The sequence below is a fragment of the Tasmannia lanceolata genome, unplaced genomic scaffold, assembly GCF_043159265.1.
Source record: "Tasmannia lanceolata isolate RefF3 unplaced genomic scaffold, GAP_Taslan_0.1 ptg000037l, whole genome shotgun sequence".
NCBI classification, from domain to species: Eukaryota; Viridiplantae; Streptophyta; class Magnoliopsida; order Canellales; family Winteraceae; genus Tasmannia; species Tasmannia lanceolata.
This window is the reverse complement of record NW_027518714.1, coordinates 54,872,988-54,894,452: the sequence shown is the minus strand read 5'-3', so window position 1 is coordinate 54,894,452 and position 21,465 is coordinate 54,872,988. Positions and strand designations below refer to the sequence as shown.

Here is a 21,465-nt window from a genome sequence, read left to right as displayed (position 1 = left end):
TAGAGGCCAAGGTGATCACATTTGAGATTAATTGTTGTATTAGACTACATAGTTTGGATCGTGGTAGGGAAACACAAGATACTATCAAGTTAAAAATATTGGTTTGATCCGACTTGGACTGGTTTAATATGGCTTGTGCCCAAGATAAGACTTAGGTAGGCTTAGTCGCAGGTGCAACTTGGGGCGGGGAGGGTTGAGCTTTTGCTGGAAAAATATGGGAATCAACCCGAACCTGACCCCATTTTATGGTGAGATTTCAACCCAAATTCATAAACAATGATTTGTTGGCATAGCTCGAAATCGGCCCTTGTGGGAGTTTAAGGTTTTAGTCAAATAATCTTACTCTCTGTGTTAGAAGGCCCACGTGTGAGCTCTTCTTGCAAGGGTCAGACAATTCCATCCCAAAAAAATGAGAAAAAAATTTAAGAAAAAAAATCCCTAAAAAAAAAAAAAAAAAAAGGAAAAAGATGCATTGAACCCCATCTAATAAAAGTCATCAAAACGTCCTAATGCAGGGTAATCAAGTCCTTTCCTTTTTGGCTTATTTTTTGTTAGTACCTTGCCAATACGCCAAAAGCTCCAGAGCGGATGAAACGTGTTAGGGAAGGCCCTTTAAACATGTCACATACCAGGCTGGGTCCACACCTAGTCCCATACCTAGGCGGGCTCCACTCAGGACAATAACATTCCACCACGCTTCCGTATCAGCCGTCCTCAGCGGCCCACTATTTGGCAACTTCACTCGGGCGGCTTTCACTCTGGCTTTTTACCAAGTAGCCCTCTCCACAGGTCGCCCCTTCCATGATCCGAACACTGGATGCGGTGACTGCTCTAATACCAAATGTTAGATACCTTACCAATACGTCGTCGAAAGCTCTAGAGCTGATGGAACGCGTTAGCGAGGGCCCTTTAAACCTGTCTCATACCAAGCTGGGTTCCACCCAGTCCCATACCTAGGCGAGTCCCCCACTCAGGACCGTAACATTCCACCACGCTTTTGTATTTGCCGTCCTCGACGGCCCACGCTGAGGCAACTTCACTCTGGCAGCTTTCACTCTGGATTTTTACTAGGAAGCCCTTTCCACAGGTCACCCCTTCCACGACTCGAACACGAGATGTGATGACTACTCTAATACAAAATGTTAGGTATCATACCAATAGGCCAAAAGCTCTTGAGTAGATGGAACACGTTAGGCAAGGCCCTTTAAACATGCCTCATACCAGGCTGGGTCCCACCTAATCTCCCAACCAATCCCATACCTAGGCGGGGACCGTAACATTTTTGTTTCAAGGAATGGGTTTAACCCATTATAAGGCACAACATGATTTTGGTGATCGGGAAGTCCGATTTTGTGGCCTACTAAGAGAACGTTTAAAGAAATTGTGTCTGCTCATCGAGGGCCACAAAATATATACTATCGAATTTATTCAAAGAAAATCCAGAAGACACCTCTTTGATCAATGGTTTATTTACAGCCAAAAGATCAACGCTCCCAATCACATATTGGATGATCCAAACTAATTACACTCTCAGCTTGCTGATGAAAGATGAGAGCAGCAGGCAAAATGGGAACCCACCCATTTTGTTATAAAAAGATGAGTTTTTTCTTTCTTTTTAGTGACATGAATAAAAAAACAAAGAAAGTAGGCTTTAATAAAAATTATGTTCAACCAACATACCTCCATGTCAACGTTAAATTTCAGAGTAAAACCGTGCCACTTCCAGCATCTGGCGTAGCCGGAAGCGTGAAGAACAAGACGGTGTTTGAACGCTGTCGACCTCCGTTCGATAAAGCCTTCAAATCGACGAAGGGTGCCGTTGAATCCACGACGTGTCGTTCTTTGAATCCACAAAGAACAAGAACAAAACCACTACCTTCTCTAAAAGAAGAAAGAAGCTTTTATTAAATTTCAAAACAACTGTAAATCGTGCTAACAACCCTTTGCACGTAGGCATATAAAGAATTTGTAGTCTCCTATTCCTTATCTGACTAGAACTAGTCCTAATGCCTTTAGATGCCTTAGATCTAGTCCAATGGCCACTGTTAACCCCTTCTCCAAAAACAGACTCAAACACCTAATTCGAATTGAACTAAATTTCTAAACCTATCATGACTCAAAAACCTCAGTAGTGGTGGCATGCAGGTGCGTGTGGCTTTTGGATTTTTAGTTTTCAAATCCTTATCTTTGTTTGAGAAAGAGACGTGAGCTACCTGGAGATGTGGCCACATCATTCCCCTCCACTTTGAGAGAGCTCAACTTTGAGAAGCTTTGGGATCTTTCTCATCTACCAGAGGTTGAAGTGCATAACTTTTGTTGTTTTGACGAACAACGAAGACGTTTTCTCCTCCTTTATGAATTGAATCCCTGTCAAATTGCCAAGGCCTCTCCAACAAAAGATGACATGTAGCCATATTGTTAACATCACAAAGAACTTCATCTTTAAAAGCACCAATTTCAAAAGGAATACGACATCGTTCGGTTATGTTTTTTTCGTTACCCTTTGAAATTCAACTAAGCTTGTATGGAGTAGGATGTTTCTCTGTCTTTAACTTGAGCTTATTTACCATGTCTTTTGACACGTAATTCTCCATACTACCTCCATCAATGACGGCGTTGCAAACTCTTTCTTTGACCATACACTTGCATTTGAAGAGATTATTGTGTTGCCACTCCTCTACTTTTGATGTGCACATAACACGATGTATCACCAAGGATCGTCCAGGAGCACAAGTAGTAGGAATGACATCGTCCGTCTCTTCTTCCTCTTCATGCTCTTTTTCATTTTCTTCATGTTCATCAGATTTGTCGAACGTCAGCCACCTTGGGGACACTGATTGGATTTATGACCCACTTGGTTGCACTTGTAGCATATGATCCGTTGCTCGAACTACGACTCATACAGATCTCGCCGTGGAACTTGGGTCATTGTCGAAATAGAAGGACCATCTCCACGTCTTCTTTCTCATGCCGGGAATGGTTGGGCAGGTTTATTTATTCCACTATGAGAATCTAAAACCGCCTTCTCTTTCGCCGTCGGAATCGTCGTCTACGATGTCTCTACAACGGTTTGACTCACGTAAAAATCTCTCTAAGGCTAAAGGTTGAACATGGTCTCAACTTGTTGTGCCATCTGTACTGCCTCAGCCAACTTCCAAATCGGGTGGAGAGCGATTTGATCATGGATTGCCTGGCGAAGACCTCCTCTCTGGCATGCTACTCGTTGTGCCTCAGTTTCCGAAATATTGTTTCTGGACGATAGCCGGTATAACTCTTATGTATGATCTCGCACCAATCTACTACCTTGGTTACAATTTCGCCGAAATTTGGTAATTTGGTTCCAAATTCCGGACCCAAATTTTGAAATTTCGGACCGAAATTTTGTACCACTTTTTTTTTTTATAAATAATGTCATTAAATCGAAGTAAATGGCGAAAAAATGAATTTCGGAAAATTTCGGTTTCGGTCGAAATTTAAAACCATGGTTATGATTAGCTTTGGATAATTGGTTAATCAGATATTTAGATTAGTAGGCTGATTATAGTGGGTTCATATCATACTGTTGCTCTCTTTATGCACAAGATGAATCTGGTTCATAACGACCGCAAAATATCTCCTATTTCCTTTTAAAAACAAAATTTTCTTTTTGCATACTTCGATGGTTGATCATTATTAAATGTTTTTTTTTTCAGTCTAATTTTTTTTCATTAGTTGTACTGGGAAATCGTAACCTAATGCATTTATTAATCTACTGATTAAGGATTCTCTATAGACTTCTTGTTCTTCAAAACCATTTTCAGAATGCTCTAGGAATCCCTTCACATACTGAATATGAGAAGATTGCTTTGTTTCTTGGAGAACCGGAGACACTTTGTGATGTTCAACCGTTCTTCAATTTATTTGCAAATCCAGTGGCCAAAAGTGGCCATTCGATAGCCTGATAGATTACTGATTTGATCGGTTGCTCGAACAGTTTCCATGGATTTAACTGTATTGTATTATTTTAGTAAAGTGTTGTTGAAGATTTCTTGTTCAATTCCTTATAGATTGGGACATTAATCCTATGCACGTGCAGCGCACGTGCATTCTTACTAGTCACAAAAAAAGCCCTCGGCTCTGGAGATGAGGAACAACAGTGGCGAAGGAACAACATGGAAAGCCTACACCGATTATCTCATCGCTTCTTTCCAATCTCCATCGCCAGAAAATGCCTTAAAAACTCTAACAACCTTCTTGGATTCCCGAAAAACCCATTTCTAGGTATCTCACAGAGATATCGAGTGTCGGAGCAGAAGATAGGTCCTCGCGTTTCAGCTGGGTGGTGGTTGGGTTTGGGAGAAAAGGCGGGTACACTGCCTGAGATTGTGAAGGCAGGGGATCCCGTCCTCCACGAGCCAGCCCGGGAAGTCGGAGTTGAAGAAATCGGATCGGAGAAGATCGACAAAATCATCGATGACATGGTTGCGGTCATGAGAAAGGCTCCTGGAGTTGGCCTTGCTGCTACCCAGATTGGAATTCCATTGAAGGTTTCTTACTCACTTTTTCCTTTTTTTTTTATTTAGATGGATTGTGTTTATTATGAGGACTTTCTAGTGTGAGAATTTAGGCTTAGATGTATGGATATGGTCTAAAGTTGGATTTGATGTCCGGAGGCCTTTTCTTGTGAGATTTTCAAAAAAATCATTTTCAAATTGTAAATAGACAGATATATAAAATTTTATAAGACGATAAGAATTTTCTAATCAATGTTCCCTAGGTTTTGCAAACTCCATTTCCTTAAAACAATTTATGAATTTGAAAACAATTTTGGAAATCTGCTGTCTGCAAAAAACACTTCTGCAAATCCAGTCTTTGTGACTACTACATCCGCATTACATCCCTGTGACCAAGGCCCAGAACCACATATCACCATGTGGTAAGGGGTCAGAACAAAAGCCACATATCTCCCATGTACCAGGGTTCACAATCATGATCATGTACCAACGTAGAACCCCCAATTGGCACGGTCCAAATCATAAACAGAGCTGGAACAGAATATACAGAGAGAGAGAGAGAGAGAGAGAGAGAGAGAGAGAGAGAGAGAGTTGTTTATGGTCGACCGACCAGATAACTTATCTGGTCCGTCGAACAGAAATACAGTGGGGGCCACATTGTTTGGACAATGCAAACCATTCATTTGATGGGCCCTGGCATAGATAGGGTGTGCCCAAAAAATCATCTCCATAGGATCATCCTAACCCTTCGATTTGAGGAGGTTTAAAATGGACAGGTTTAAAGTTGGTTGAAGTGGAAACTTGCCTCAGGAGTTCTGTGCGACCGTAAAATCCCTACCTGGTTGAAGGGAAAGTTTTATAGGACAGTTGTGAGGCCAGCCATGCTGTATGGCTCATAATGTTGGGCCACCAAGAAGCAGCATGTGCATAAGATTAGTGTAGCGGAGATGTGAATGCTTAGATGGATGAGCAGCCACACAAGGTTAGATAGAATTAAAAATGAAGACATTCGTAAAAAGGTGGGGGTGGCACCAATTGAGGAGAAGATGAGAGAGCACCGCTTAAGTTTGTTTGGACATATCCAACATAGGCCTTTGGATGCTCCAGTTAGGGCTGTTCATTCAGTTTAAACCGAACCGATTTACGCAAAAAAACCGAACCGAAATATTTCAGTTACGTGAAAACATTAACCGAAACCGCAACCGCAACCGAACTATTTGTTAACCGAAACTGAAATTCTATTCGGTTTTTCGTTATAACCAAAAATTCAGAAAGAATACCCTAAGTTCAGAAATTTCAGAAGAATCAAACCCTAAGTTCCTTTCATGTACTATACGGCAATACGGCATACCTGGTATCTTTGGTTTGGTGGTATCGTCGGTTTGGAGCTCTGGAAAAAGGAGATTGACATATTACAATAGGGTTTTTGACTTTTGAGTGGAGATGAACTGATGAAGACACTAGACAGGAGTGAAGGACTAGTTGTCACGGCAGATCGTGATTGGGTCGGAGATGGAGGTTAAATCACCGGAGAAGATGAAGTGGGTTTGCCGGTTTGGTGGTCTCGCACTCGCACGGGCGGCAAATCAAGGTGGAGATGGAGGTCGATCAAGGTGGAGCCTTGGAGGCACGGCCGGCAAATCAAGGATTCAAGGTCACAGTACTCACCGGAGTTTCAAACTTTCAAAACCCCAAGTCCCTAACACAGAGAGCTAAAAATGGCAGATTCTTTTCTTTTGATCGGTAATTACAGATAAAAAAAATGGCAGATTCTTTTTCTTGTGACAAGTGACAACCCACTACCACTATTAGTTTATTACTATATTACAATTCTTTTACTCTTGACAAGTGACTACACAGACTACACTATTAGTTTATTACTATATTACAATTCTTTTACTCTTGACAAGTGACTAGTTGACTACACAGACTACACTATTATGAACTCTGGCAGCTCGGGAGTGTGAAAATTCACCATACTCTGGCTGCTCGGGAGTGTGAAAATTCACCATCTTCCCACGAAAATCTAAGTTAGCATGATTGGCAACCAACCAATCCATTCCGAGGATGAGATAAAACTATAAAAGTCTCTCACCTTGAGCATCACTAAGCCCGCTGGTAAATCTCTGTCACCAATCTTGACCACACAGGACCTACAAATCCGATCGGTACCCAAACTTCCTCTCACCGGTGTATTAACTCATACCTCGACCTTCATAGGTTCATTCAACGACCCATGCTTCCTAGCAAAGCTAGCAGATAGTCCACCAACAATTTCTATGCTTAAACATATGATCAGATCGTCCATTATATCCTTATCGTCCATTATATCCTTATACTTCCAACTCTGACTGTGCACAAAATCATATCTTATTTTCTCATATTTCCCTAAAGGCATAGATCGTGTTCAAACAATGCAGAGGATCATAAACTTAAGCTCTGATACCACTCGCTAAATGTCACACCTTGAACCCGAATGTGCGAGTTGGTGATGTGGCAGCGACTGTATTACTATGGTTTAAACCCCATAAGCATGCAATGTCTCATAACAGAACAATTCTAAATGATACCGATGAAAATTTCATAAACTCCAAATAATACCAATGAAAATCTCATAAACTCCAAATCTATAACAAAGGTCAACGTTCACGACAGATCCATAATTATCAAACCACTTCTCAATAAAGTAAAATAAAGTATGAGATATCAAATAAGGAAGTTACAATTCTTATAGTGAGTTTCCTACTAACATTTCAACAACAATAACAGACTAAGTCTTTCAGCTTCAAAAAATTTCCTCTCTCTCTCTCTCTATATATATATATATATATTCATCTAACTCGGAGTGAACTGGATCGGCTTATCATCTGAAATAAAATAAATGTAGAGAGCTAAACGGCCCAGTCCTTATCTACGATAAAGCATTCGAGGTCTAATAGTTCAAATTAGAGATTTGAAAAAATCATTTCCAAAATGTAAATAGACTGATATATAAAATTTTATATAACATTAAGAATTTCCAAATCAATGTTCCCAAGGTTTTGCACACTCCATTTCCTTCAAAAATTATGTATTGAAAAACACTTGGAAATCTAGTCTTTGCAAAAACACTTGTGCAAATCCACAGCCTTTGTGACTATGGCCACATTATATCTCTATGATAAAGCCCATAAACACATATCAGCCTGTGGTAAGGGTTCAGAACAGAAGCCACATATCTCCTGTAGCAGGGCTCACAATCATAAAAGCCACATGGATCAGAAAACATGATCGTGTACCAACGTATAACCCCCAACTGGCAAGGTCTAGATCATAGTCATGGATGTCAAAAATAGATACGGAACACACACACACACACACACACACACATTCAGAGTTTTCTAAAACAATTCCAGAATATCACAATGCGTACTATTTTCCAAATCCAAAGTCAGAGCATTGAACATCAAAAGCAAAGCAAGTTTTCAGGGATGCACGTCAAATAACTATTTTGCATACGTGATCTGAATAATTGATTCAAAACAATACTATCTTTCAAATAAAATTTAACAGTAGGTTCTCTTTTCAAAGATTTGTGAACATCAAATGGGTTTCAATAGAAAAATCACTTCCGAAAATGGTTTCCTCGTAAAACGATTATTTAGAAACCATTTTCTCGTGAGACTGTTTCCAGAATTTATTGCATTTTTTAATGCTGAAAGGTTTAAACTTTGAATTTATTGTATTTATTTATTTATTTATGTTTGAATAGCTATTGCATTTATTATCCCTGCAGATTATTGTTTTGGAAGATACAAAACAATATATTAGTTATGCCCGAAAGGAAGAAATTGAAGCACAAGATCGGCGACCTTTTGAACTTTTGGTATGGCATAATGACATGGAAATATTCAAATGGTCATATATATATTTTTATGGCCTATGATTGGGTATTTCATTTTTTGTACTGTTGTCATTGACCAATCCTTTTCTTGAGGCAGGTCATATTGAATCCAAAGCTCAAAAAGAAAAACAACAAAACTGCACTATTCTTTGAAGGATGTCTCAGGTAAGAAAAGCAATGCATTTTCCATGCCCTCAGTAGTTAAATGGATTACTAGGTCATGAGTTCATATTTTGTTAGTTCCGATTAGTTTTTTCCATTTTATTCAGATGCATGTCCCTGAGTTTTCTTGTCTTCCCAGGCGTAGTTTGATTATTGTTTATTCTTGATATGTCTCTTTCATTTTCTTTTGTGGAGGGTAATTCGATTGTGTTTGTTCTTTACATGTTTCTATCCTTATTGGTTTTGAAGGTTTGTTCAATTCGTCTTTGTTCTTTGGATGCCTCTTTCCTTATCTTTCTTGGCACTCCGAGGATGTTGCTTTCATATGGAATTCTCTTGGAGGCATGATTTTAAATTTCCTCCGAAATGACCAAAATGTTTCCCCACTGAAATGATAGCAAAATTGAAACGGATGCCGAAAGTAAAATCGTAAGTACAATAGTGGTATACATAAGTACAATAGTGGTATACTAAATCAGTACATGTTACATAATTATATTGGGAGATGATATTTTCACCCCCTCTGCAGTACGCATTCATCCCCCTTATAACGTGAACAGTGGGCAAATTTAACACTTTTTGGCGTCAAATCACGTTAACAGGAGGCAAATGCGTACCGTAGGGGGTGAAAATATCATCGCCCATTATATTTCTATGAATCTCATTTGAACCCTTCGACTCCAGCTTGTTACAACCAAGGTTGCCAGAGCGGGAAGCGAAGGCTCTCGGGATGGTGGGAAGCAGGAAGTGTGAAGGGTCGAGGGAAGCTCCGAGGAAGCGCGACGGGGAAGCGTGTTTCCCATTTTTTTTATTCCCATAAAATTAAAACGATAGGAAATGACTGGAAAGCGCGTTCTCATTTTGGGGAAGCGCAATTCCCATTTTAGGAAAACGTGATTCCCATTTTTTGGGGAAGCGTCGAGATTCCCGATTTGGGATCCGGTTTCGGGGAATCACAATTCCCCGATGCAGAGGAAGATTCCTGCTTCCTTGATTACAACACTCCCCCCTCAAGTTGGTTTGGTGAATACAGAGTGAAAAGCATAACAAAAGGATCACAACCACCAGAAAGGTGAGAGTAACCAACAACATTGCCAATAGAAGAAGAATCACAACCACCAGAAAGGTGAGAGTAACCAACAACCAACTAACCAACAGGGCGATATAAAATCAGCTCACCACAACAACGATCAACCGATCAACCGGGTCGATATAAAATCAGCCCACCACAACAACGATCAACCAACCAACCAACATAGCGATATAAAATCAGACCACCATAACAACGATCAACCAACCAACCAACCAACATGGCGATATAAAATCAGCCCACCACAACAACGATCAACCAACCACAACACGCTTCCGTTGCGCGGACAACCAACCAACCAACAAACCAACAACCAATCACAACCAACCACAATGCCACACATCATCACACGACTCCGATAAAACAATAAGAGGTAGCTATGACAATGAGTATAGCCAGCCACAAACAATAAGGCCGACAACAATACAAACAACCACAATTACAACGAAGGCGTAAATCAACGCAAAGCAACTAACCACTGCTCCGAAGTGTAAAAGCAACGAAAAACACCAAGCGGAGAAGCAACCAACTACATTCGGCTCCGAAGAACCAACAAACACCAAGCGTAGAAGCAATCAGCCAACTAACAGGGCGCAACAACATCAGTCGGAGCCGCCAACAACACAAAATAGGGAGAGAAGGGTAGTTCAAACTATTAGGAAAGGGATTACGGATTTAGGGATTAGGAAAGGGATTACGGATTTAGGGATATAGAAAAGGATTTTGGATAGTGGGTTAGGTTGGTTGGATTTACAGAGGATATGGAAATTTGGGGACCGGGGCAAGGGATTTGGATGGAAATGGGAATGGATTTACAAAAGGGGATAAAGGGAATGAGAATGGATTTCTGTTAAATGGAAGAGGGGATTTGGGTTTGGGAATGGAGATTGGGACTTGGGGATGGATTTTTGTTAGAAATGAAAGAGTGGGTTAGGTTTGTGGGGATTTGGGATTTGGGATTACAAATTTGGGGTTTTGGATGGAGAGGAGACGGTGTAATGTTAGGAGAGAGAGATCTGGGGAGGATTTGGGGTTTGGATGGAGGTTTAGGGGAATAGGGTTTTGGGGTTTACATCAATATATAAAGAGAGGGTGTGGGTTTACTGCAAGAGGATGGGAGGGTGGGAAGGCAAGCTTACGGTAAAAAAAGGGAGGGATTACAGAGAGAGAGAGAGAGAGAGAGAGAGAGAGAGAGAGAGAGAGAGAGCACATTGGGAGTTGCGCAAACAATAATGGGTTGGGTGGGGTCGCGACATTGGGAGAGGATGGGGATATGGCAAGAGATGTGCTAGAGGATGGGGATATGGGGTGGATGGGGTCGCGGCACTGATGCGCAATGGGGAGATGCGCGAGGGATTGGGTTATGGGGGTGAGGAGTGTGAGGCGTTGTGAGGTTGTGAGGGGTTTGGTTTACGAGAATAACCCAAGAGGGTTTGGGGGTTAGTGGCTTAGTGCAAAGGGAGAGAGAAGGATGCGCTAATGCACAAGAGACGTGGAGGCACTGATGCACTAAAGCACAATGGCAGAGAGAGAGAGATAGTATATATATATATATATATATATATATATATATATATATATATATATATATATATATATATATAAGGAAAGTGTTCCTGAGCTATAGCTCAGATAAGCTTATATGAGCTATAGCTCAAAGACACATGTGGCCCCACATTTTTGGGGAGATCCAAAGCATTCATTTGGAAGGCCCTTCCACGGATAGGGTGTGTACGAAAAATCAGCCATGTAGGATCATCCTAACCTTGCCATTTGTGGAGAGAAAAATGGGCAGAAACATGGACACACATTGTCTGTCCATTTTCCCCTCCACCTTTAATGTCCATGTTTCTGCCCATTTTTTCCCTCCACAAATAGCAGGGTTAGGATGATCCTACATTGCTGATTTTTCGTACACACCCTATCCGTGGAAGAGCCTTCCAAATGAATGCTTTGGATCCCCCAAAAAATGTGGGGCCACATGTGTTTGTGAGCTATAGCTCATATAAGCTTATCTGAGCTATAGCTCAGGAACACTTTCCTCATATATATATATATGGGGGCGCTGTATCTCAGCTCAAGCTCATAAATTCTATCTGAGGTAGAGTTTTTATATGGGGCATCTCCCATGTTGTTTGACTCATCCAAGCCATTCATTCCATAGAAACCATCTCCATAGGATCCTCCTAACCGTTCGATCTGTAGAGGCACAAAATGGACCATTTTGTAGACGTCCATTTTGAACCTCCACAAATCAACGCTTACCATGATCCTATGAAGATGATTTCTTAGGTACACCCTATCTATGTTAGGTCCTATAGAATCAATATCTAACATTACCCAAACAACATAGGCAGCCACCCTATTTAAAAACTCTACCTTAGAAATTCTATCTGAGCTTGAGCTCATAAACCATTTACTATATATATATATATATATATATATATATAGAGAGAGAGAGAGAGAGAGAGAGAGAGAGAGAGAGAGAGAGGAAAAGGATTGTACGCTCGAGCGTACCAAGCTTATGGTACGCTTGAGTGCCCAATCACATGGGGCCCACTTTGTTAGGATGATCCAAAGCATTCATTTGAAAGGCCCTTACATAGATGGGGTTTGTACCAAAAATCAGCTCCATAGGATCATCCTAACCCATCCATTTGTGGAGGGCAAAATGGACAGACCACAAATATGCCCATTTTTGCCCTCCACTTTTGGAGGGGTTAGGATGATTCAATGGAGCTGATTTTTGGTACACACCCTATCTATGATAGGGCCTTGCAAATGAATGCTTTGGATCACCACAAAAAATGTGGGACCCATGCGATTGGGGCACTCGAGCTTACAATAAGCTTGGTACACTCGAGCGTACAATCATTTTCCTCATATATATATATATATATATATATATATATATATATATATATATATATATATATATAGAGAGAGAGAGAGAGAGAGAGAGAGAGAGAGAGAGAGAGAGAGAGAGGAAAGTGAAGCTACACCGCCGGTGTAGCTAACTTAGCTACACCGCCGGCTTAAAATACAATGGGCCCACATTGTTTTGGTGATCCAAACCATTCATTTGATTGGCCCTCACATAGATAGGGTGTCCACCAAAAATCAGCTCCATAGGATCATCCCAACCCTTCAAACTGTGGAGGCAAAAATGGACAAATTTGTGAAGGTTTTTACACGTTCATTTTTGCCTCCACAAATCGTAGGGTTGGGATGATCCTATGGAGCTGATTTTTGGTGGACACCCTATCTATGTGAGGGCCAATCAAATGAATTCTTTGGATCACCAAAACAATGTGGGCCCATTGTATTTTAAGCCGGCGGTGTAGCTAAGTTAGCTACACCGGCGGTGTAGCTTCACTTTCCTCATATATATATATATATATATATATATATATATATATATATATATATATACATGTGAAATGTCTGATAGCGCATGTCACATGGTGTTCGATGTTGTTAAACCATTATGAATGGTTGTTTTGCTTATCTGATGGTTTCAAAGTGTGTATTTGTGCTAATTCTAATATTTCTAAAATTTCCATCTTCAAATTCTATCATTTGCATGTCTTTCCATACATTTCTGTGATTTTATAGGATTTCCACCAAAATTTCAACCGAAAGGTTTTTCGTTTCTATGTCTCCATCAAAACCGAAATTTAAAAACTTGCTTGGAGGTATGAGAGCAATCCTGCAGTAAAGAGTTGTGGTGTACCATTTGACTTGAAACAAGATTCAGGGTATGATATTGTGCCCCTTTGGTGTGGATGTTATGAATTTGTGGTATGGAGAGAATACTTTCCTCTTTTCTGACACACCAATGAGAAAAAAGGTGAATAATCTCAAGGTGGTGCTTCATTGTTGCACGACGGTGACTGGAAAACAAGTTTTCAAAGTCATCGGTTATGAGAGTGATGATGGATAGGAGGGAGTCAGCTGGTTTAGCTCAGATCTTGGGGTGTAGGCTGGCTGCTATTCTAAACTTATTTAGCTTCCTTTGTGCATGGAAGCCTCATAAGAGTATATGCAAGATCCAACAATTTGATTGTGTAGAAAAGAAGCTCTCCTTGGAAAATGTCTTTCGTGCCCATCATGGGACCCTGTAGCTCTTATTAAGTCTGTGTCAATATGTCAATTTATGTCATCACTTTTTCGATGTCCTATTAACTTGATTGAGAGATAGGCGAGGTTGCAAAAGAACTTGTGGAATCATAAGGAGAAAGATAGGAATTACTATTTGCAAACCCAAAAGGCAGTTGGGTCGGGCTTTAGGCATCTTAGAATGTTAAACAATGCTCTTTTGGGAAAGTGGATGTGCACTTTGGTAGAGGACGGTGATTGTGGAGAAGTAGGGGTTCAATTGGGGTGGGTGGGGGAGGGGATGGCTATCTAGTGACTCTTATCGGCATTAGGGTATCATGGTTTAGAGAAACATAATGACTAGGTTATGGGAAACCTCCCTCAAAGTCAACTCTCTCTCTCTCTCTCTCTCAATGAGTTCTCTTGTTTGTGATGGTAGGAAGAGGGACCAAGAGTCTCTTTAAATAGGCAAAGAGCTCCCATAAAGCTTCTAATTAAAGTGCAAATTCGTTTGGATCTTTTAGGCATAAATTGGCAAGTGTTATTTGAGCCAGATTGCCTTCCAAAATGTTTCCAAATTGAGAGATTAACTTTAATTAATGAAAGGTTGCTTATAATGCAAGGCCACACATGTTTAGTAACTCTAAACTTGGAAATCCATGATTTAGCAAGTCTAAATCATGGAAATCCTACATCTTTAGAAACTCCAAAGATGGAAAACGTCCAACAGGCAGTTGATCTTGCTAAGGCCATATCCATGGGTTCATTTCGCAACAAATATGAATCATGGTAACGTACGGTCTTGCCTTTGCTGTCTGTCACAGTGCTTGTAATGTTCCATTGTTACAAGAATCTCAACATCACTAGATATTCAGAAATTGTGGGTATATTTCTTGTTTTCTGTTTCTTGTACATTGAATCTACTGATAAAGTTTTAACTACATGCATTATATTTTTTTTTTCCATAAAATATCCGCAGTGTTGATGGATTTAGAGCGGTGGTGGAGCGACACCTTGAAGTTGAAGTAATGGGTTTGGGTCGTGACGGGCAACCCATCAAAGTAGAAGCTTCTGGCTGGCAGGCACGCATATTACAGCACGAATGCGACCATTTGGAGGGAATAATTTATGTTGACAAAATGGTGCAGAGGACATTCAGAACTGTAGACAACTTGGATTTACCTCTGCCTAGAGGGTGCCCCAAGCTTGGTGTTCACTAACTTGGTCTTACGCACCAAAGGGCGTTGCTTTATTGCATCTAAAACTGCCATTAGGTTCCTGATGAAAGATTAGTCCTGTCAATTGGTGGCAGTATTGCAAAATTCTGTTGCAATAAATTTAGTTCATCATCTAAATGAGAAGAGAATATTCTTATCCTCTGTAGTTTCAATTTTCTTTGGCTTTTCCCATCAGGGCTGTGGATTAAGCATTTTCGGTTCTGCCTCTCTCTTGGATAGCATGAAATGATCAAATGGTCGAATGATTTTGGTAGAACCACTGTTTCAGATTTCAGGGTTTGATCGACAGAACGTCCTCAGACGTGAAAGTTCCTACGGCCTAGTGTTGATGAGCAGATCGTTCGGGGTTTCTTATGATAATTGATGTTTTTGCCGTCAATATCCTTAGCCATTGTTTTTGTCGCATCCCTCCATTCTTAATTTCTCTCTTCTTTTCCAAATCCTAATTCAACCTTGTTACTTAATCTAGCTAGGTTACCTCTCTTAACCTACTTGCCTAATCTACGCCAAGACGATCCAACGACGAACCTCAACCAAATCCAATGTCTCACATATTCCAACAATTATGGTAGGACTCTTTTATCACTACCCATATTATGCGTATGAGGAAAGTGTTCCTGCGCAGCTGCGTAGGGAGAGCTCACTGCGCTTAAGTGGCTTAAAAAGCCTCCCATTGGTCTGTATATGGGTCCACAAAAAGTGACCAATGCGAGGCTTTATAAGCCACTTAAGCGCAGGGAGCTCACTGCTCAGGAACACTTTTCTCTATGCGTATATGTTAATGATTTTTATTTTTTTTAGACCATAACGGTTCCAAGAGCTACTATGAGGGGAAGACTATGCTTGGATGGCAACTATCGTAGAGGGACTTCTTTTAGCTACTAACTGAGGCATATGTCGCTGTGTTGGGTTGAGCATTAAAACATAGTGACTTTTTTTTCTTCTATTGGTTGAAATCATGAAATCCTAATATGTTTGGAACATCGGGTAGACGGAGCCGAACTCGAGTGCTGCTTGTAAAGGTAAATGAGTCCCCCTTAGAGACGGCAAGACAGGCTTGACTGCTCAATCGGGAATCTCTTTTGAAGTGCCACCCGTTGTGCCATGATTATCTGAGAAATTATATGGTGCCTGACAAGGGCGGTCCCGCAGTCCGGCACCATATAAAAGCTCTGGATATCAAATCTAGCCCTATCAAAATTTTGATTTAAGGGCAGCAATATATTCACCCTCAGGCTGGGTCCCACAGTCCCATACCTAAGCAGGCCCCCACTTAGGACTGTAACATTCCACTTCCACCACACTTCTCCACGCCAGTCCCATACCTAGCCGGGCCCCACGCAGGACCATAAAATTCCATCAACTTCTGCATCCGCCATCCTTGGCAGAATGGCAGCCCACTTGGCTGCCTTTTTTCAATGTAGTCCTCTCCACAGGTCACTCCTTATGTGACTAGCAAATAGGCTGAATCAATCGTCTCTAGCCCTTGGATCATTGTTTAAGTACAATATCTGTAGGAAGGGCTAGCCACAACAATGTCTAAGAGAAAATCATTTAAAAGACGTCAGAGGACAAGCCCTTGTATTCACAGATGGGATGATTGGGCACCATTGTGGAGGATATTGAGCTAGGATTTCGAGTACACCAGCGTAGACGGATGCACCGCCAACAACGAGCCATGATTTTTGAATATCCAACATAGACCAAGGTGCCAGCAGTTAGCCATCACACCTCCATTTGGTTTGATGACGGATTTTCTAGCTTTAATCGAGATGGATCGGACTCTCAGAGAACAGATTGTCCAGAGTACTAGAGATGGTTAGATTTTTAGTTATTTTGTGATAGACGACTATCAAGACATTGTGGGGTGTTCCATTTTTTATGGAGAAATTATATGATGCCCGACCGTCGAGTCACGTGAAGGTGGTACTTCAAAAGTACCACCCTTGATATTTGATCGAACGGCAGCATCTTAAAAAGTGGGCTGCTGTTGGATCAAATATCAAGGGCGGTACTGTTTTGACGGTCGGCCACCATATAAAAACTCTTTTTTATGTATCTTATGTATCCATATGTTAGTTTGGATTTTATTATTATTTTGTAGTGTTTATTTATGCTGTATGTAATATTGTATCGAGACAATTATGGGGTGTTATGTGTAGGCTCTCTTTTAAATAAAGAGCTCCTAGTAGTTATGTCTTACTATAACCACCTATTGTCATGTGTCAGTCTCTCTTTTAAAGAGAGCCATGAGTGGTTATGGTCTACTATAAGTCTATAACCACTCGTTGTCATTGTCATGTGTTGTTATTTCTTTTAAAGAGTCCTGGGTAGTTATGTAACTACAAGAAAGTCTCATCCATCTCTTAAAAGAGGGCCTTGTAATTTTTTATGTGAATAAATGAAGATAAAAGAAAACTTTGAGCCTTGCATTTGGAAGTGACTTTCTAATAACTTTATGATTGTGGATGTCATACTCATGCTAGAGCCTTTGGTATGATTCCATTGGTGCCATTGGAGGGAGTCCTTTGGTTTGCCCTAGCATATGATTCCTTAAATCCTACGTGATGTCTAATGGACCCTTGGTAATTCTAGGTCATTTTCTATCCCCAAACCTTTTCATTTCTTTTTTCTTGTCCTTTTCTCTATAATTAAATCATTCTTATTTTTATTTTTTTCATAAACCTGCAAATACAATCACCATCCCACCTTTAAACAAGCAAAAGCCTAGAATTCATTCAAATTGTCCCTGCAAAACTTTCCCTATAAAACTGCAACCAAATTTGCACGTTACACTTTCCCTTTAGATTATTGATTACTTTTGGAATCCTGAATTTGCCCAGAAACTAACCTAGTTCATAGATCACGGCCCAGGTGTGGCAACCCAAGAGGGAGGTGAATTGGGTTTTAGAAAAATTTTGCTCTTTTAAAAAGATTGATTTAAAATTATGCCCACGAACAAATTTAACTATATGCACAAAGAAGACAATTTTTTTTTTGAAAGATGACTTTTTATTCACAAAGAAGATAAAATCAATGCACAAGAAATGTAAAGAGATAAGGGAGAAGAGTGCACTGAAGATTTTATAGTGGTTCAGTCCAAAACTCCTGACCTACATCCACTCCAACAACTACCGTTGATTGATTCACTAAACCCCGATGTTCTTAAAGGTGGAGATCAAACCAATACACCGATGTGGCACCTCACCACTTGCTGACAGAGATGGCTACGCGTCTCCCAACACTCCCCTTCATAGATGGCTCCGCATCTCCACACACTTGCCAATTGTAAACAAAGAAAATGAAAGATACAAACCCTCTCATAAGGGAGATAAAACACTTAGTCACAAACAAGAATCTCACTTAAAAGATTTAAAGTATAATCCTATGCTAGTCCCTCAAAAGATTAACAAACTATGGACCATGGGGTGAATTCAGTCAAAGATATGGCCAATATGGTTTCATGAGCGTTCCATGACATTTAGGAAGGTTAGAGACCTTTAAATAACCAAGGGAGCTCCAAATTAGCTGTTATAGGACTCCCAACGGTTAGCACAGACGGTCCACAGACGTCTGTGGAACTAGCCGTTACAAAATAAAAAACCAATAGTCTCTCGCTCAGACATCTGCCAATCCCATAGACGTCTACGGAGTGTTGACACATGTCTGTCTGTTTTCACAGACGTCTGTGAAGGGGACTGTTTTGCATAATATTGTTTTTCAACTAGTGTTGCGCTATGGCCGTTGGACATGGACTTTGGGTATTCAAATTAAGTTCCATGTGGGTCTAAATTCCATGTGGGTCCAAATATGTTTGGACACCATCATGATCATTTACTTTAAGTCCTTTTACCAATTTGATCTTTTTCTCCTCCTTTTATTCCCCTTTAAGTGGCATTATATGTAAACTCTAAGAGGGGCTATTTTTACAAACTAGACTCAAGAACTTTGACTTGGATCTTTAATTGATGCCATCTTCTATAATTCTTGAGCTCCTAATCTCCATCGATCACTTGTCTTTGGTTCATAGATCTCACTAATGCTTCAATGCCATGATCCACGATCCTTGACTTTGCTTTGATACCTTGATCTTCAATACCATGCATAAAGCAAACTCATTAGTATATAATGAGTCACTTGTGTTTGGAATCATCAAAACAAGAAAGAAGATAGCTAGGGTCGAACCATTGGGCTTACACGACCTGTCATTTAACCCCTAAACCTTGTTTAATATAACCTGATGACAACCATTCAAGAGTTAATAACCTGATGATAGATTTTTACTAAAACAATTCTACTTGAATTTAGTCTGCAAAATAAAATCCTCTTCATACACACAAGTACTGGAAAATCCCAAGCAAATTCAATGTGAATACAAAATAATGATAACAAGAAACAGTAGTTTAACAGTGTGCATGGAAGCCTTTCAAATGTTTACAACTCCTCTCCTGCTGATGTTTTTTTTCTTTTTTTATACTTTTTTTAGCGAAAGATTAACTATATTAAAAGTGACGAAAGATTGGGAAAAGATTGCTTAGCATACAAGGAATCCCACAAGGTCCGTGATTTGGCCAAATGATCCGCAAGATTGTTGGCACTATTCGGAATATGGGCAAAAGAAATAAATCCATCATCATACATTGTAGAAATTTCATCCAAAAACCTAGCTAATCTCCAAGAACCTACGCTCATACCTTGAGCCCAATAAATAACATTAGACTAATCACCTCCACCTCTAGTTTACTTTCCATCTGCTACCTAAATATGCTCATTTTTCCTACAATTCATCATTGGTTTCATCAATGTCTTTTGACTTGGAAATTTGCACTTCTGCTCTTCTTATACACCTTTTTTATGATTTCTGCCTATAATGTGGCTGTCACCTTTTGTTTCCTGCCCCCTTCACCACTGAGAATTGCACCATGAATTGTAGCACTATAAGCAACAACCTCATCTGGGTTGATTCTCTTGTTGGGTTCAACAAGGATCAAAATAACATCTCTTGTTTCCTCCTCCGCTTCACCACTGAGAATTGCACCTTGAATTGCAGCACCATAAGCAACAGTCTCATCTGGATTGATTCTCTTGCTGAGTTCAACAAGGATCAAAATAACATCTCTTGTTTCCTCCTCCACTTCACCACTGAGAATTGCAGCTTGAATTGCAGCACCATAAGCGACGCCCTCATCTGGATTGATTCGCCTTTTGGGTTCAACAAGGATCAAAACAAAATCTTTTGTTTCCTCCCCCCCACTTCACCACTGAGAATTGTGCCATGAATTGCAGCGCCATAAGCAACAGCCTCATCTGGATTGATTCGTTTGTTGGGTTCAACAAGGATCAAAACAAAATCTTTTGTTTCCTCCCCCCCTTCACCACTGAGAATTGCACCATGAATTGCAGTGCCATAAGCAACAGCCTCATCTGGGTTGATTCTCTTGTTGGGTTCAACAAGGACAAAAACAACATCTTTTGTTTCCTCCCCCACTTCACTACTGAGAATTGCACCTTGAATTGCAGCGCCATAAGCAACAACCTCATCTGGGTTGATTCCCTTGTTGGGTTCAACAAGGATCAAAATAACATCTTTTGTTTCCTCCACCTCTTCACCACTGAGAATTGCATCGTGAATTACAGCGCCATAAGCAACAACCTCAGGGGTTGATTCTCTTGTTGAGTTCAACAGGGATCAAAATAACATCTCTTGTTTCCTCCTCCGCTTCACCACTGAGAATTGCACCTTGAATTGCAGCGCCATAAACAGCAGCCTCATCTGGGTTGATTCTCTTATTGGGTTCAACAAGGATCAAAATAACATCTCTTGTTTCCTCTCCCCCTTCACCACTGAGAATTGCAGCGCCATATGCAATAGCCTCATCTGGGTTGATCCCTTGTTAGGTTCAACAAGGATAAAAACAACATCTTTTGTTTCCTCCCCCACTTCACTACTGAGAATTGCACCTTAAATTGCAGCGCCATAAGCAACAGCCTCATCTGGGTTGATTCCCTTGTTGGGTTCAACAAGGATCAAAATAACATCTTTTGTTTCCTCCACCTCTTCACCCCTGAGAATTGTACCTTGAGTTGCAGCGCCATAAGCAACAGCCTCATCTGGGTTGATTCCCTTCTTGGGTTCAACAAGGATCAAAATAACATCTTTTGTTTCCTCCACCTCTTCACCACTGAGAATTGCACCGTGAATTGCAGCGCCATAAGCAACAGACTCATCTGGGTTGATTCTCTTGTTGAGTTCAACAAGGATCAAAATAACATCTCTTGTTTCCTCCTGCGCTTCACCACTGAGAATTGCACCATGAATTGCAGCGCCATAAGCAACAGCCTCATCTGGGTTGATTCTCTTATTGGGTTCAACAAGGATCAAAACAACATCTTTTGTTTCCTCCCCCACTTCACCACTGAGATTTGCACCTTTAATTGCAGTGCCATAAGCAACAACCTCATCTGGGTTGATTTCCTTGTTGGCTTTCTTCCCATCAAACA

At 40.5% G+C, this 21,465-nt stretch overlaps 1 protein-coding gene across 1 annotated transcript; it reads left to right on the top strand.

Annotated features, from left to right (window-relative positions):
- Positions 1–3,744: 3,744 nt before the first annotated feature.
- On the top strand, positions 3,745–15,165 carry PDF1A (peptide deformylase 1A). Its single transcript, XM_077371822.1, has 4 exons — positions 3,745–4,526; positions 8,269–8,358; positions 8,474–8,541; positions 14,706–15,165. Exons 1-4 carry the CDS (start codon positions 4,152–4,154, stop codon positions 14,944–14,946), a joined length of 774 nt encoding a protein of 257 aa, XP_077227937.1. The 5' UTR covers positions 3,745–4,151; the 3' UTR covers positions 14,947–15,165.
- Positions 15,166–21,465: the final 6,300 nt, after the last annotated feature.